Source organism: Taudactylus pleione, unplaced genomic scaffold (genome assembly GCF_031769625.1).
Source record: "Taudactylus pleione unplaced genomic scaffold, aTauple2 ptg000370l, whole genome shotgun sequence".
In the NCBI taxonomy this organism is placed as follows: Eukaryota; Metazoa; Chordata; class Amphibia; order Anura; family Myobatrachidae; genus Taudactylus; species Taudactylus pleione.
In genome coordinates this window covers 7,779,352-7,794,812 of record NW_028284771.1, presented here as the reverse complement: position 1 = coordinate 7,794,812, position 15,461 = coordinate 7,779,352, and the positions used below count along the sequence as shown (strand labels likewise).

The window sequence follows — 15,461 nt, the reverse complement described above, 5'->3', positions numbered from 1 at the left end:
ACACATGAAAAGAAGGTGGGACCAATGTCCCCTTACACTTACTTAACATGAAAATGAGGATCCAATGAGCAGTATTCTAAGCAGAAAAATGTTGTTACTACAATACTTAAGGGGGTGGTCCAAAAATAATAATAGCCAGCACTATGAAGTGAATTTTTTACTTTTTGCTGGCATAACATTACAATCTGGGACTCTAGTCCCACAAATGGTCACAAAAGCTTACACTGCGGTTACTTCCCAATATGGAGAGCTGTACAAACTGGCACAAGAGCAGGAGCATTTGCCGTATCTACCGTAGGCCTGGTTTTACTTAATTTGGTCAATAACCCTCAACTTGTTTGTAGTTTTGAGTACTTAGTTAAGCATAAGGGTAAAATCCCCTTCCTCCCCTTAATATTATCTAGACTTACTCTGCCAGTAATTTTATACTGCTTCATTGTGCATTTCCAACTATATTCCAACTTTATTGTTACTGATTTATTATACGCTAGGTTATGGAAGTTGTTTCATCTTGTGCCTCATATAGGCAAAAAGAAAAAAACGCTAACAAGATACGGATGCACAACTGTTAAGTTTGACCCGATGATGCCTTTTTAACAGAAACATTATTTGAGTTGTTCAGGCGACCACAATTGTGTAGATTCATTAGCATTACTAATGGACTTTTATGAACTTCTTCCAGTGTATTATGAAAGGGCAGAGGAATAAAATTAACCACACAACTCCACTCACATAAATATGTATTCATGTGAGAGCATAGGCCACGGAACATTTTTAAGATGTGTCAAGACGTTTCACCTATTACATGCACTAAAACTGATTTTTACGACTTCATGAGGAATTGGCAGATGTTCTAATAGATTAAGATGACCTCATTTCTTCCTGACCAGATCAGAAGATTAGTGTAATTTCCGGGACTTCTTAAATAAAATCAGCCCATGCTATTATGCTGAGAATAATGCATTCTAATATGAACAGAGATTCATCAATATAGATTTTATTCAGCTCTAGGTTTACTCAGCAGCTCATGATCAAACATGCAAAGCCTATTACTGAGGTAGTTATTTCCTTACAATTTATCCATCTCAGACTGTGGTGCATATGAAATTTGTTCAGATACATTATTACAGGTCACGATGACCTGTATTTGTTATAAGACATGTGGTTTCCAGGTCCTGTTCCACTGCATAAAGTCGGTCTTGCATATCATTAATTACACATGTGGCCATTGAATTGGCGAGAATGTTTTCTTTAAATATGTACATCATTATTTCTGATTGTCTGCTTTCCTTGAAAAGCATCTTAACGATCATGTGGTATTCTGTACATTCCAGAATATCCGTATACTTTGCCAAAAACTGATCAACAAAGTACTGTACTCTATTATGGGCCAAAATATTAAGTTACAAAATCCAAAACAATATGGCCTACTGTATACTGGTATGGGCTATTAAGCATTATTATTAGTCTGTGCTATTCTGCAAAACTAGTTTCACATCACTCATGGTTGGACAACGTGGTACAAGTTTAAAGGCCTTTGAAATGCACATTTAACACGGGAGGAGAGGCAGGGTGCATATGAAACTTGGACCTTGCAGTTCTGCTCCACTCCATCCTTGGATATTTTCAGTCTAGCTTTGTGGTGATCACCAGTGCCAATAAGTGTTGTGTAATGAAACAGTTACCCAATCTCCCCCTCGAATAAAAATTTCCCAGCTCTAAGTGGTGGGGTGTGAGACCTGGGTAAAATTAAACCTTGCGTTTAATCTCTTCCAAAGTTACTTTTGTGGGTGTTGGAGGAGAATCGACAGGTTGATATGCTATGGGAATAAAACATGGTCTGGCAAAGTCTTTCTAACGCCTACTGTCGCCATGTAGAACCAGGCAAACCTCAGTCAGCATACCTCCTTACCCTACCACTCCATTTATTTATTTATTTATTTAATTTATTAACAGTTTCTTATATAGCGCAGCATATTCCATTGCGCTTTACAATTTGAAACAACAGTAATAGAACAAGACTGGGTTGTAAGAGACAGACATAAAGGTAAGAGGGCCCTGCTCGCAAGCTTACAATCTATAGATCTCCATGCATCCTCCATGCGCTATGGCTTTTATGGGATACAAACACACTGGTAGCTTTACTGGCAATGTGTGTGTATTTGGATAGCGGATAATTTAGCCTGTAAGTTATGAGGCAGATACTCTTAGTTCCTCTGTGAAAGCACTGCTTTATATGTGTGTGCAATCTAAATACAGGTTGAGTCTCCGATATCCAAAGTGCTTGGGACCAGGGGTATTTTGGATATCGGAATATTCCATATTTTAGAATATTTGCATATCATAATGAGATATCTTGGGAATGGGACCCAAATATACACACAGAATGCATTTATGTGTTATATAGTCCTTATACACACAGCCTGCAGGTAATTTTATACAATATTTTCAATAATTCTGTGGCTCAAACAAAGTTTGTGTACATACATGAAATTCATTTATGTTTCATATACACCTTATACACACAGCCTGAAAGTAAGTTTATACAATATTTTTAATAATTTGTGCCTTAGACAAAGTTTGTGTACAGTGAACCATCAAAAATCAAAGGTTTCATTATCTCAGTCATGCCAAAAATATTCCGTATTTCGGAATATTTGGATATGGGAGACTCAACCTGTAGAAGTTAATAAGCAATGTAAAAGTGGGGAAAATCATTCTGTATTGCAAGTTTTTGTATTTTTGTCTTTTAAATGTGTTTCACCCAACAACTACCATTTTTCTCTAAATTAAGGAAATTATCGCAGAGTACAAGTTCTAACAAATGTCCTCCATGTTATAAAATAAATTCTTATTGTCAAGTATACTAGTGCTCAGCTCATTGCTACAATATGAGCCACAACAAATACATACATCATAAATACTTTCCATTGACTAGACAAAGTCACAAAATTTCACGCAGCATGACAATTTTTTTTTTTTAATATGACAACCTATCTTCAATCTCCCACTCAATTTGACTTTTACCCCCTATCTTTTGTTATTCTAAAACTACTTTCTTGTAACAAACATCTGCCATTATTGTAAGCGACTGCAAGAGAAACAGATGTGAGATCTTACTCACTGTAGCTTGTACAGCCGGAAACTAACATCTGGGCTTTTTCACATAAACCACCAAAATATTATCTTTGCCCCGGCAATTATTTATCCATTTGACAAAACAACACTTACAATATTTGCACAGAAGACGGAGTTGTAAAGATCATTTAGGAACGCAGTTATAGAAGTGGTCCGGTGTTGCATTGGCTGCATGATCCAGGAATCCGTTCTTTGATGCCAAACAGTTTCGACAGTTGTCCAAAAGTGAATTACACAGCAAAAATATCTTCCTAATTTAATATGATTTACAGGATTACACTACTCTTCAGGAATGTGAATTTATTTAAAACCAGTGTATTGTTAACAATAAAAATGCTGTAGTGGTTTTCATAAAGTTCAAAAATATATCCCCCCTGTGTGAATGTCAGCGTCGATTGTCTGTCTGTGGCTGCAGCCCCAGTAAGCATCCTCTTCCCAGGAATGGGCTAAAGCTCCTTCCCTTCCACGGCCAGGCAGCAGGTATATCCCTCAGAGCAGGCAGCAGCAGGACAGTGTCTGGGCAATCATGCATGCCTCACACCTGCACTGCAGCGCTGCTCTGCGATCTAATTATTGGACCAATTAGGCTAACAGAAAACTTTCAATTACCTAAATAGTCATCAGAGGGGGGTGTCCATGGATTCTCTTGCAAATCCTGACAATTTTTCCTTAGAATAACGATTTAACAAAAATTTGTACGTCCTCTAAAGCTGCGGGAAAAAGCTGCGTTAATTTCTCTCTTCCAATAGGAAAAACTATGCTGCTGCGGGAAAAGCCCAGCGCCACAGGGTTTTTCAATATATCTGCCATGATTGAATATGCCCCATAGGCTAATATCTAAAACCTATAGAAAATGATGGGGGTAAAAGAAATCATTGACACATATTATTTTAGGGATGCAGGGAGATTACCGACGGCCAGTCGTAGTAATCCTGACAGTGGAAGCCCGACCACGGTCTATAGATAGGCATCGAAATCTGGACGCCTATCCCGTCGCCGAAATCCTGAGTCGGCAACCTGAACGAAGGTAATCGGGGCTTCATAGGACTTTGCCGCGGGGGTAAGGTTTAGGCACCCCCTGGAGGACTTGGGGTTAGGCACCTCTCGGGGAGGTTAGGGTTAGGCACTAGGTGGGAAGGTTAGGGTTAGGCACCACTAAGGGAGGGTTAAGGTTAGGGGGGGGGTGAGAGGGGTAGGGTTAGCATACTTACCACCCCTGTCGGGATCTTGAAGTATCGGGTTGCCCCTATCGGGATTTGAGCCGCCAGTATTTCATTCAGATCCCATTATTTTATTCCCATGTTATTTTACACAGAGTATATAGGCACAAGCAACTTCACAAAAATAGGTGCTATAAAACCTAAGCAGTTTCTCAATTGTAACACAATAACCATTTATTCAGACAGGATACTGCTGTCTAGGCAGGCATATTTACTCAGATATTTGGTAATCATTTTCAACTCGCTACTCTTATTTTAAAGACAGATTGGCATTTTATTAGATCAAAGAACTAATAATGTGTTTGAGGATAATTTCTTCATTTATTGTCAACTCTTGCCTACCATAAACACAAGAATCACAGGAACATGCCAACAGCATGTCTTGCTATTTGTAACATCAATATGCTGATACAGAATATCCACCTGCAGATCTCCAATTGTCTGCACACCCTGCTGGTACAGATTGTTTCCACTAATATTGCCTATATTGCTCTTGCTTTTTATGTACCACTAAACATGAAAATAAATAAAAAACTTCTATTTAAACCAACTGGAGGTTGCAGATGAGAAACCAAACTGGAACCGTAGACTTGAACTGGAATGAGACCGAAGGTAACAGCAGAGTAGCCATAGTGGAACCGGAGACTTGAATCGGAATGGTACCGGGGGTAACAGTAGAGTAGCTGGAGACTTTAACTGGAATGGGACCGGAGGTAACAGCAGAGTAGCTACAGTGGATGCAGAGACTTGAACCGGAATGGGACTGGAGGTAACAGCAGAGTAACCATACTGGAACGGTAAACTTGAACCAGACTGAAACCGGAAAAAGCAGCTGTCAGCCGGAGTGGAACTGCAGGCTTGAACCGGGGTGGGACCGGAGAGAGGAGCAGCCAGCCAGAGTGGAACTGCAGGCTTGTACCGGAGTGAGACCGGTGAGAGCAACAGTAGTTGAGCCGGACTGAGACCGATGCTTGAAGATCTGGTAGATGCAGAATGGAAGCAGCAAACAGGGCAGTGCTGCAGAGTTAATGGAATAGACTCAGAAGCAGCAGCTTGCAGGACTCCAGAAGTGTAGGTTAGTCAGTAGTGAGTGAGATCACTAGAAGGTAAAGAACCACAATGTTCCAATAAAGTGCTAGTGTCAGGTGCAGGCTTAAATAGTCGCTCTTGTCAGGTATAGGATGAAGTTGTCATGTGAGTGCAGGAGATAGGTAGAGACGGGATACTGGTGCTCACCTGATCAGAGACAACATAGCTGCACCCATGAACCTCAGGGAATGGATTGACAGTGCACTGGGACAGAATGGCCCACATTGGTAAAGCAGCGCTGGATAGGCTAAGAGTGACTAACTCCCAGTTTTGAGACGGAATACATATAACACACATCAGTGTGATATGCCATTGGCTGTCTCTGAAGTCTTTGTGTAAAGACAACTTTGCCCTTCAAATAGTACATACTGGCTGCTCTTTCTTCCCTCTCCGGTCAAACCATCTCTATTGGGTTAAGTTAAATAACTGTGGAGACCTAGTCACTCCATAACTCTCATTCTTTGCTAAATAGTTTTTACACATCCTGGAGGTTTGCTTAGGGTCACTGCCCTGTTGTAGAGAAAAATGACAGCCCACCTAAGTGCAGACCAGATGGGGAGGTTTATGAATGCAGAATGCTGTGGAAGTCATGCTTCAATGTGCCTTCGATTCTACATAAATCTGCAACAGTAACACCAGAAAGTATCCCGCACCATCACACCTCCTCCCCCATGCTTCACGGCGGGATTCACACACCCAGATATCATCTATTCACCTTCTCAGCATTGCACGAAGATATACGGCATTTGGGACCAGAATTCTCAAATCTGGACTCATCAACCACAAGAACAGATATCCACTGGTCTGATGTCCATTGGATATGTGCCTTGGTGCAAGCAAGTCTCTTCTTACAGTATTTCTCTCCTTCAGTAGTGGTCTCTTTGCAGCAAATGTACTACCATAAAGGCCTGATTCTAACAGTCTCTTCTGAACACTTGGTGTTGAGATGTGTCTTCTGCTTGAACATTTATTTGGCCTCTGTTAATAGGAAGATTCGTGACTCTAATAAAAATTTACTGTGCAGCACTGGTAACTCTTGGTCTGCCTTTGCTATGGCATTCCTTGTGACTGCTTATTTCATCACAGTGCTCAGTGGCGGTTCCAGGAGGGGGCAAGCAGGGAGGTCACCCGGGCGCTGTGGCCTGGGGGCGCGGCCGCAGTCACCCCACCAGCATAGTCTAATCTGCCGCTTTCTCTCGTCTGCCGCCACCTCCATACTTACAAACTGTGGGGGTGGAGCACTAAAACTTTTGCCCTGAGCTCCAAAACGTCTAGAACTGGCACTGACAATGCTTTATGGCTTTTGCAGCTGCACATGAAGTGTCTTTCAAAGTTCTTGTAATCCGGAGTAAAAACAATGAGAGACTGACTTTTAACTTGCTAAATTTGGTTGTTTTTGATATATGTGATATTGTATGAACTTCTAGAAACAGAAAACTACAAAACTAAGAAATAGGGTTATTTAAGAACTCCTTGCCTTGTCATAACACAACTGATTGGTACAGTATTAGGCATTAAGGAATCATTGTGATTCAACACTCCCCACCTTTACATTTCACTGAAGATCTAAATGAAAACTATTTACTGTATAATTATTATTATGAAAATAAATTCATACATAATGTAGGTATCAACTTTACTAAAATTAAATTTGACTAAGAATCCAATTTCAAGTATTGAAGCATAATTCTTTAAATCAGAGAAACATATAGTGGGTAAAAGTTTTAATAATTCTGTAAATACAAACATTATCTATGTTGACATTCAGGGAATTTAATGGACTGTTGACATTCACAATGCCGACATTCTGAATGTCAGCATCATGTTGGCATTCAGGCCACGTGGACATTCTGAATGTCAACATAATGACTGCATGGGATGTATTTAGCAGACCAGAAGCCGGGATGCCGCTGGTCCCTAAATCAAGACGGGGGAAGTCCGACACGGGACTTAAAATAGGCATCGAAATACCAACGCCTATCTTAATCCTGATGCTGGAATCCAGAAGGACGCCATCCCGAACGAGGTAAGTTTGGGGCATCTTAGCTGTTAGCCGCGGGGTGAAGGGGGGAGTGTTAGGTTTAGGCAGCGTAGCGGGGTTAGGATTTTATGGGGGGAGGTTAAGGTTAGGCACTATGGAGGGAGGATTAGGTTTAGGCTTGAGGGGGGGAGACTTAGGTTTAGGCGCTAACGGGGAGGGTTAGGGTGCGGGGTGGGGAGGGTTGGGGTTGGGCTACAAGAAGGGAGGAGTAGGGGGAGTAGGGTGGAGGGATACCGACCATTGGGTGCCGCTGTCGGTATATTTGACAGCAGGCATCCCGACTGTCGGTATTACATACCCATTCCGACTGCATTCCATACTGTATACAGTTACCTACAGATCAGTGGGTAGCATACTATACATTTGCTTTCCATGTCATATACTAAAATGTATAACTATGCTGTATCAAGTAGTCCCATGCTCTTTTTAAGCAATTGTGCACTTATAAAAATAATAAAAAATAACTAGCAATTCTGAGAACCTCACTGACAACCATTGTACAATATAAGAAATAAATTATCCCCATGTAAAATTTATGATAACATGTGTATTTGCTGACTCAATATATGATTTATGGTGGGAGGGGGGGACATCAACTCCAATATATATTCTAGCTGTTCGCTAAAACACATATTCTAAACCAGCAGGTAACTTTCTGTCCATAGAATAAATGTCTCTCCTGGGAAGAAGTAGTGTCATAGAGCTTATGCCTTACATTTTCTATTACAGTGAAATATAACTGCATATAATGGAAGAATGTAGACCTTACACTCTCACCTCATAAAAAGCATTGTTATCTTCCCAGTGGTGGCTCTCTGCATCATGAAAGAGGCTTGTAGCACAAATGTTGATGCAGTAATTTGTAACTTGGACTTGGAGATTGCTGATGAATTCCTGGTATCTCTGGACAGCTGCTAGAAACAAGGGCCTATGGAAATGAGATGATCAGAAGAGCAGACACTTGTGAGGTAAATGAGGTAAGCTGCGATACTACACAGTAATACAGGTGGTTTTCATCAGAACACAGCAGTCACCAATGTCCTCGGGAACTGTAAATGAAAATCACCTAAGTAGATGAATGTTTTTAGTCCTGTGTATCTACTGTATTACGCTCTTGTAACGGTAAGTGAAAAAATATATACCCACCGAAATGGCAGAATGCCTGTCTGCGATCAGTCTTGTAAATATTAAGAAACATAATTAATAGTACTTATGCTGCATACACACGGTCAGATTTGTTGTCAGATATGAACGATAACGATTGTAAAATTCGTTCAATCGTTCATATCTTGACATGTAGGGTATGCATTGCCAACGATGCGCGTTCCGGCATGTCAGATAACGATATCGGACATCGTCTGTGTTTGCAGTCAGGTTTTGACGATTTCATTCATTTTAATACTGTCAGAAATCGTTCAACCGTTCATCGTTGGTAAAATCATTCAATCGTTCATCTGACAAATCTGAATGTGTGTATGCACCATAAGGGTGAAAACTGTAATCAATATATTATTCCTGTATTACCATTATTAAAAATGTACATAATAAGATTTGGTGACTTGTATCTAGTAGGGGGTAAAATAATCTTTGCCCTATTTATTGTTCATGACTAATATGCTGTTTCAAGCCTGCATCCATTTTCTCCGGTTCTCCATACAGATGTGTCCTTTCTCAACTTGCCTCAATACGCCATGCAGCGCGATATGCCTGGCATGAGTGAGCCACCAGGTAAAGTGAGACTCTGTGGGCACCGGTCGTCTTTTTTTTTTGCTGAAAATTCATCTGCAGTAAGTAGCAATGCGACTAGCACGCACCAGGAGACTGTGCTGATTCATTTGATATGTAGACTGAAACCAAAACTTGGTTTGGAAAAAAGCAGCAGCAGGAAGACTCCCGGCGCTAGCAGAGTCACATGGGACCAGGGCAGTTTGGCGTGACTGCAGCAAAAACGAGTGAGGGCAGATTCGTAGGTAACAATAAAGCTGCTCATATTTTTAAGTGGTCCTTTAAGCTAAATAATATCAGCACTTAAGTCATTACTAAGTCTTCATAACTACTTCTGCTGGTTGAGAGTCACTGTTATTACTGAATGTAAGTGCTGTGCTAAAGACTTCTGCTTTGTGAGAGCATCTCAAATATCTGAGAATTTGCAAATATATGTAAGTTTTTGATATAGTATGCGTTATACAAGTATTCAATACTGGTTTATAGAAGTGTCAGAACTTTTTGTGGTTACCAGTACGATTTACACTATGGGCCCAACTTACTGTAGAACTAAATGCAATCCGCACAAAATGTGCATATTTACATAGTTGAGAGAATATTCGTAACTGCTCATAAACTGCGAACATGTATGAATACCCCTATGATGCATGCGCTACACAGAGTGTATAAACAAAGGTGCTCTTACCATCGATTCAGACAGTCAGAAAGGTGGCGGAAAAGTGATGGGTGCTCCTAGGCGGTGACTACCAGTGCATGCAAAGATGGGCCGCTCAGTGGGCGTATTATGGGAGAGTCGCGGGCATGTCAATGCTAGCGGCTGCATTTACAGGTGCTCAGCTGCAGACAGAGGAGGCCGTAGTCAGGTGGAGAAACTTTTTCAATGGTGCGACCGATGGTAGAGTATAATAATGCACCAATCAGTTTACAGCATGCACGGACAAGGGAAGGAGTTTGTAGGCCATTTGCATAAACTCGCAGACGGGAGAATGCCAAAAGACGCTGCTGCGTGCACTTTTGCTTGAGACTCAGAATCAGCCCCTATGTGAATATGGTTTCTATTTCATACCTTCACCTTGAATGGGCATGAAGTCCCGGCGGCTGAATAGCCGCTGGTTCATATCCCGACGCCATTAGCCCGAAGGGAGAAGATGCCGACAGGGGAGGTAAGTATCCTAACCCTACCCCTCTCCCCCCTCTGACCCTAACCCTCCCTTAGTGGTGCCTAACCTTAACCTCCCCTCAGGGGTGCCTAACCCTAACCCCACCTTCCCACATCCTAAACCTAACCCTCCCGGGGGGATGCTTATCCATAACCTCCCCCCGGGAGTGCCTAACACTAACCCCCCCTTCCCCTAGCATAACCCTTACCCTCCCAGGGGGTGTCAACTCTAAGTCCCCCAGGGGGTGTCTTGGGGTTTTACCACCCCCACCACAGCTAAAAAGGGTAGCTTACCTTTGGTCAGGATGCCGGCTGTCGGGATTTCTTCCTTGGGCTAAAGATAGGCTTCGGTATTTCGATGCCTATCTTTAGTCCCAGGTCGGGATTCTGCTGCCCCCCTGTAAATTAACTACATCCCCTTCACCTGCTGGGGAATACTTGATATCCAATATTAAGTGACAAGCTTGAAGCAAGACTCCCAGATAAGCTGATCATTTGCCATAGTCGCGCCTGTGAATATATGCCAATTCTAGTAAAAGCCTTTCCCTTTGTGTACAAGCATGCAACGGAATGTGCACGGGCTGAGATGCCCATTTTGAGCATCTTAAGATGCTGTAATACTGCTTTGTGCATCTTCAGACATCACCATCGGTCGAACCATCCAAAACTTGCACCAACCCTATGCTAGGTGCAGATTTTCTGTATAGCCTCCAATGTGAGCAATTAAGTGCCTGTGTACACAAACACTATCAGCGACACTCCCATAACACACCCATAAGACAAACCATCTCCGTGCGTCTGCTTAACCACATCCCAGTCACCGCCCAGGAACGTCTGAAACATTTTCAAGACATTTCTGAGATTGTGTGTCTCAATTACAACTGCAGCTTTGGAGGCATGCACAGTGCGAGTTCGGAGCATGTGCAGTAGCAAAAGAACGCTCAACTGCGCCCGTCATCGACATCGCATGCATCTCAGATCCAGGCCCTTTATTGTTAATGTTAATCAGATCACACAGAACGCAAATTAAATGGTGTTTTTGATTTTTATTTTACAGGTGGTTGTGACGCCACTGTTTCATCTCCACATATATATATATATATATATATATATATATATATATATATATATATATATATATATTACAGTGAGAGCCTGGGATCAGTGTGCATCGCAGTTTGAGAATTGTCCTCAGTTGAATAAGTCCTATTTGTGACAATTATTCGTCAGCTGTTCATTGGACCATATATGGATTTGGGTTCCTCCTAGGGATAATATTCCAACATCTTCCTATGGGATGACATACAATTTGGATGTTTATACCCCTGATGAAGTCCTAGGGCCTGATTCAGAGCCGTTCGCTATTTGCGGTCGTTCGTTCAAAAACAAGGGGTGGCTATTCAAATGATCAGTTCGCAAATTGCAGTCTGTTCACACCTCTAAGTCTGAATGAGCGAGCAAAACATACGCTCGTTTATTTGTTAAAAACGCCCCCTGGCCGCACGCACCATACGTCATGTCCGCTATTTATTAATCGAGTACATCGACCAGCGTATGAACTGCTCGCTATTCTTGTGGTTGGTTTTTGCTACCACAATCTTGCGAGCAGTTCTGGCTATAAAATAACCCAGTGACATGGTCAATGACGCTGCTGTATTAATTATGCACACCCATAAAACGCCCATTTTGACCTTTAAGCACGCCTGCGTTCGGATCTCCACTCCCCATTTTCAAGCACCTTCCCCTGTTACCACCCACATACGCCTCATTCTGTCACTCAAAATAGCAGGCATTCGCTATATTGCGAGCACATGAATTTCGGCCGCACTGACTGGTTCGCGCATGCGTATAACGATCCGTACGCATGCGCAGATGTGCGAACATCGCTCGGAACGAGCGTACTGCCGCTAGCGAGTGGCTCTGAATGAGGGCCCTAGCGGACAAACCGCGTTGGGTTGTGTTTCTTAAAACCCATTGGTCAGAAGGGAGAAACCTGCTTTGAAATTCACCCTATAAGGGACAAACAGCAGGACAACTATTATGCTGTCTTCCACTGTTCTAACCAATGGAATTTAACTGTGTAAGCAATTTTATGTATTAATATTTTATGTCAAGTTGACAGAAAAGTGTTTTAATAAATTTACTATTGATTAAATCTAATAGTAGGCCATTGGGCCATTTTTTGGGTGTGGAATGTGCCATCAACTGTGCTGAAGTTTCCTTAAAATGAGAAGAGTTCTATCCAAAAGGACAATATTGGACTTTGCTAATTTTGAGCAACAATATTCAACCAGCATTGCGCCTTCTATGTATTGTTTGTATATATATCATTTTCTAATAGAAATTACTATGATATCCTTTTGTTTAGCAACTTCTTTTTAATTTTAAATACAAAGATATCTCAACAAGAGCAAATTGTAATATCTAGAGAAAATATAATAAACTAGTTAGCAGCCCATCAAAATGTTGGGACATTGTTACGCCCGTAAGGAGTCCCATTTGAGCACTGAAACGGTGCCTTTTCGGTAATTTCTCCTCGCCAGCTAGTTGGTAGCTGTGTGCGCCCAAATGGAGCAACAATTGAATTGCTCCATTGGGCGGCATCTAGTGGCACCTGGCACACAACATACCTGAATTCCCCCCATAGAGGTGAGGAGCAGTGTTAGCATTTTATATACAGTACTATAGATGTCATTCTTAAAAATGTAATTGAATGATGGATTGATGCCCCCGGAAATCAACAAAGTGAACAAAAGGGGTGAATTGCAGAGGGGGTAATAGGGGACCATCTCAGTGCAAAAAGACACAATCGAAACCAACCAAGCCCGTTCTAAGGAGGAAATGTAAAATGGTCTCATGGCAACCATGCTCATGTAAAGTTATACCGTTTTGTCATATGATAAAATCTGATGCTTTCCATGGCTCAGTTGTTGGAAATCTTTTGATATAGTTGAGTGAGGGATCTTCCAGGTGCCCTCCAGAGCTGGTCTTGCTGTACCTAGAATAGGACTAGCAAAATACCCTTCTTACTGTTTTTTATTAGGAAAAGGTTTTATTTGATTTATATATTTATTTGGGATTCCCAAAAGGAAGGAGTCTGGAGCAATTCATAAGCAAAACATAAAAAGATTGTGTAAAGATGATTTTCAAATATTTTAGGTCCACCACCTTAATTTTGTAACACTGTTGAAATGTTCAAGTGCATTTGTCTTGGTATATAGTACCAGTGAAAGAGGATGTTACATGGTCTGATTTATAACTAGCTGGTGACCACAGCCTTGAGATCCAGGCCGTGTCTCTATTTGAAGTCTGAAGGTTCATTTTAATTTTACCATAATAATCTTATTCTATTTTAGGGCAAAAATCTCCCAATGTTACCAAGGCTTATTGACCTCTAGAGGAAAACAAATGGACAATAGTAACAATAAAAAAGAAGGTAGAAAGGGATGTTATTTAAACCCCTTTTCCACCAAAATCCCGTGTCGAAGATGGGATTTTGAACACTGGTCCAACCTGAATCGGACCCGGCTTCAGACACTGTTTTCACTGCACTTCAACTCGGGTTAGTCCCGGGTCGGCCCCGTTTCCACGGAACCTGGGTCAGCCCTGTAAAACCCTATAGAGATCATTAAAAAATGACTTTTTTGAGGCACACAAAGATGAGATCACAAAAGGGCCTCAGAAGCTCCAATCACCGTCTACAAATGTTACCCGGGTCACCTAACGCGAGTAGGGTCTGTTTCTACTTCCATGTAACCCATGTCTTACTCGTGTTCAACCCTGGTCGAGACCTGGGTAGGATTGCCGGGTAAAATTGATCCAGGTTATTTTTTGGGGAGCTGTTTCCACTGCAGCCTGACTCGTGTAGACCCGGCAATAACCTGGGTTCTTTGGGCAGTGGAAAAGGGGTATTATTTATGTAGAGTTGTACGTATTTTATTTAAACAGGCACCCCAAAAAAAGCTGCAACTACTATACGTGTGTACGCCGAGTCTGTAACAATAGCACATATGCCAGGTAACATTTGTGTTCCGTTCACACCGGTAGCAAAAGAGCATAGATATGTGTACTGATTGGTTTAGTATTAACTCTAAAGTCACATTACCCAATTTCATCACAATATAATACTGTAATAAAGTGTGGTCAGTGTTATAAATATACAGTATAGAAATATAACTAAATTATTGATATATATTAATATATAAAATACAATTAAATACAGGTAAAGCTACATAAGTACAAATTAAATCAAATAACTGCAACATTGCTTGTTTTCCCCTTTAAAAATAAAATGGGAATATTCTTAGATACTGCAGTCCAAATGCAAATTTCAATTATGTAATGAAAATACAGTAGAATGCCATTACTTCATATAATCTAATATCCACACCTATAATTTCTACACTATGTGTGAGAGGGGTTCAATAGAAGTAGCTTCCAATCGTCATCATTATCATCCGTGCATATTTTGCACCAGGATCGAGCACCAGCAAGAGATCAGCATCCTGGTAGGCGCATAAGACTCTGTGTCCAAGTCTAAACTGGTAGCCTTTGCATGAACGCATCCTTACAGTGCTCAGTCTATGGGGCCTATTCATCATCACTTAATTTTTACAAAAGCAGGTGAAAATGAAAAGTTTCACCTGCAATTGTAAAACTAAAGTATTCGGGCCACTCATCACGAAGGTAAAGCAGGCGTTATCACAGATATCTCCTGCTTACCTTTCTCTCGCGGAATGGCCCACTGTCTCCTTACACTAGTATGGGGATAGTATTCATCAAGCTCCGAAAATATAATATTTTCGGAGCTTGAGTGCGGGAGCATTCGCCATCAACAGATGGCGAATGCTCCCGATATCCGGGTTGCGAAGAGGGATCCTTTTGGATTCCTAAGCCCCTGTTCGGCTCCTTCTGCCGCACATCGTGGCTCTTGTGCGCATGTGTGACCTGTATGTCACGCTTGTGCACTCCTGTCACTGCTCCCAAAAAGAGCAGTGAAAAGATTCACTGCCCCGAAAATTGATTTTCACATCAGTTGTCACTGCACCAGAGCAATGATGCATTGCTCCGGAATCCGCGGCGAGTTAGA

The 15,461-nt window shown here is 41.5% G+C and overlaps 1 protein-coding gene across 5 annotated transcripts in view; it reads right to left on the bottom strand.

Moving 5' to 3' along the window:
- The window catches only part of KIAA0825 (KIAA0825 ortholog), a 473,150-nt gene that overhangs the window by 351,131 nt on the left and 106,558 nt on the right, over positions 1–15,461 (bottom strand). For all 5 annotated transcript variants that reach the window (XM_088444682.1, XM_088444683.1, XM_088444681.1 and 2 more), the window contains one exon: positions 8,266–8,416. In XM_088444682.1, the coding sequence (XP_088300808.1) occupies positions 8,266–8,416 (151 nt within the window). The remainder of the gene's footprint in view (positions 1–8,265; positions 8,417–15,461) is intronic.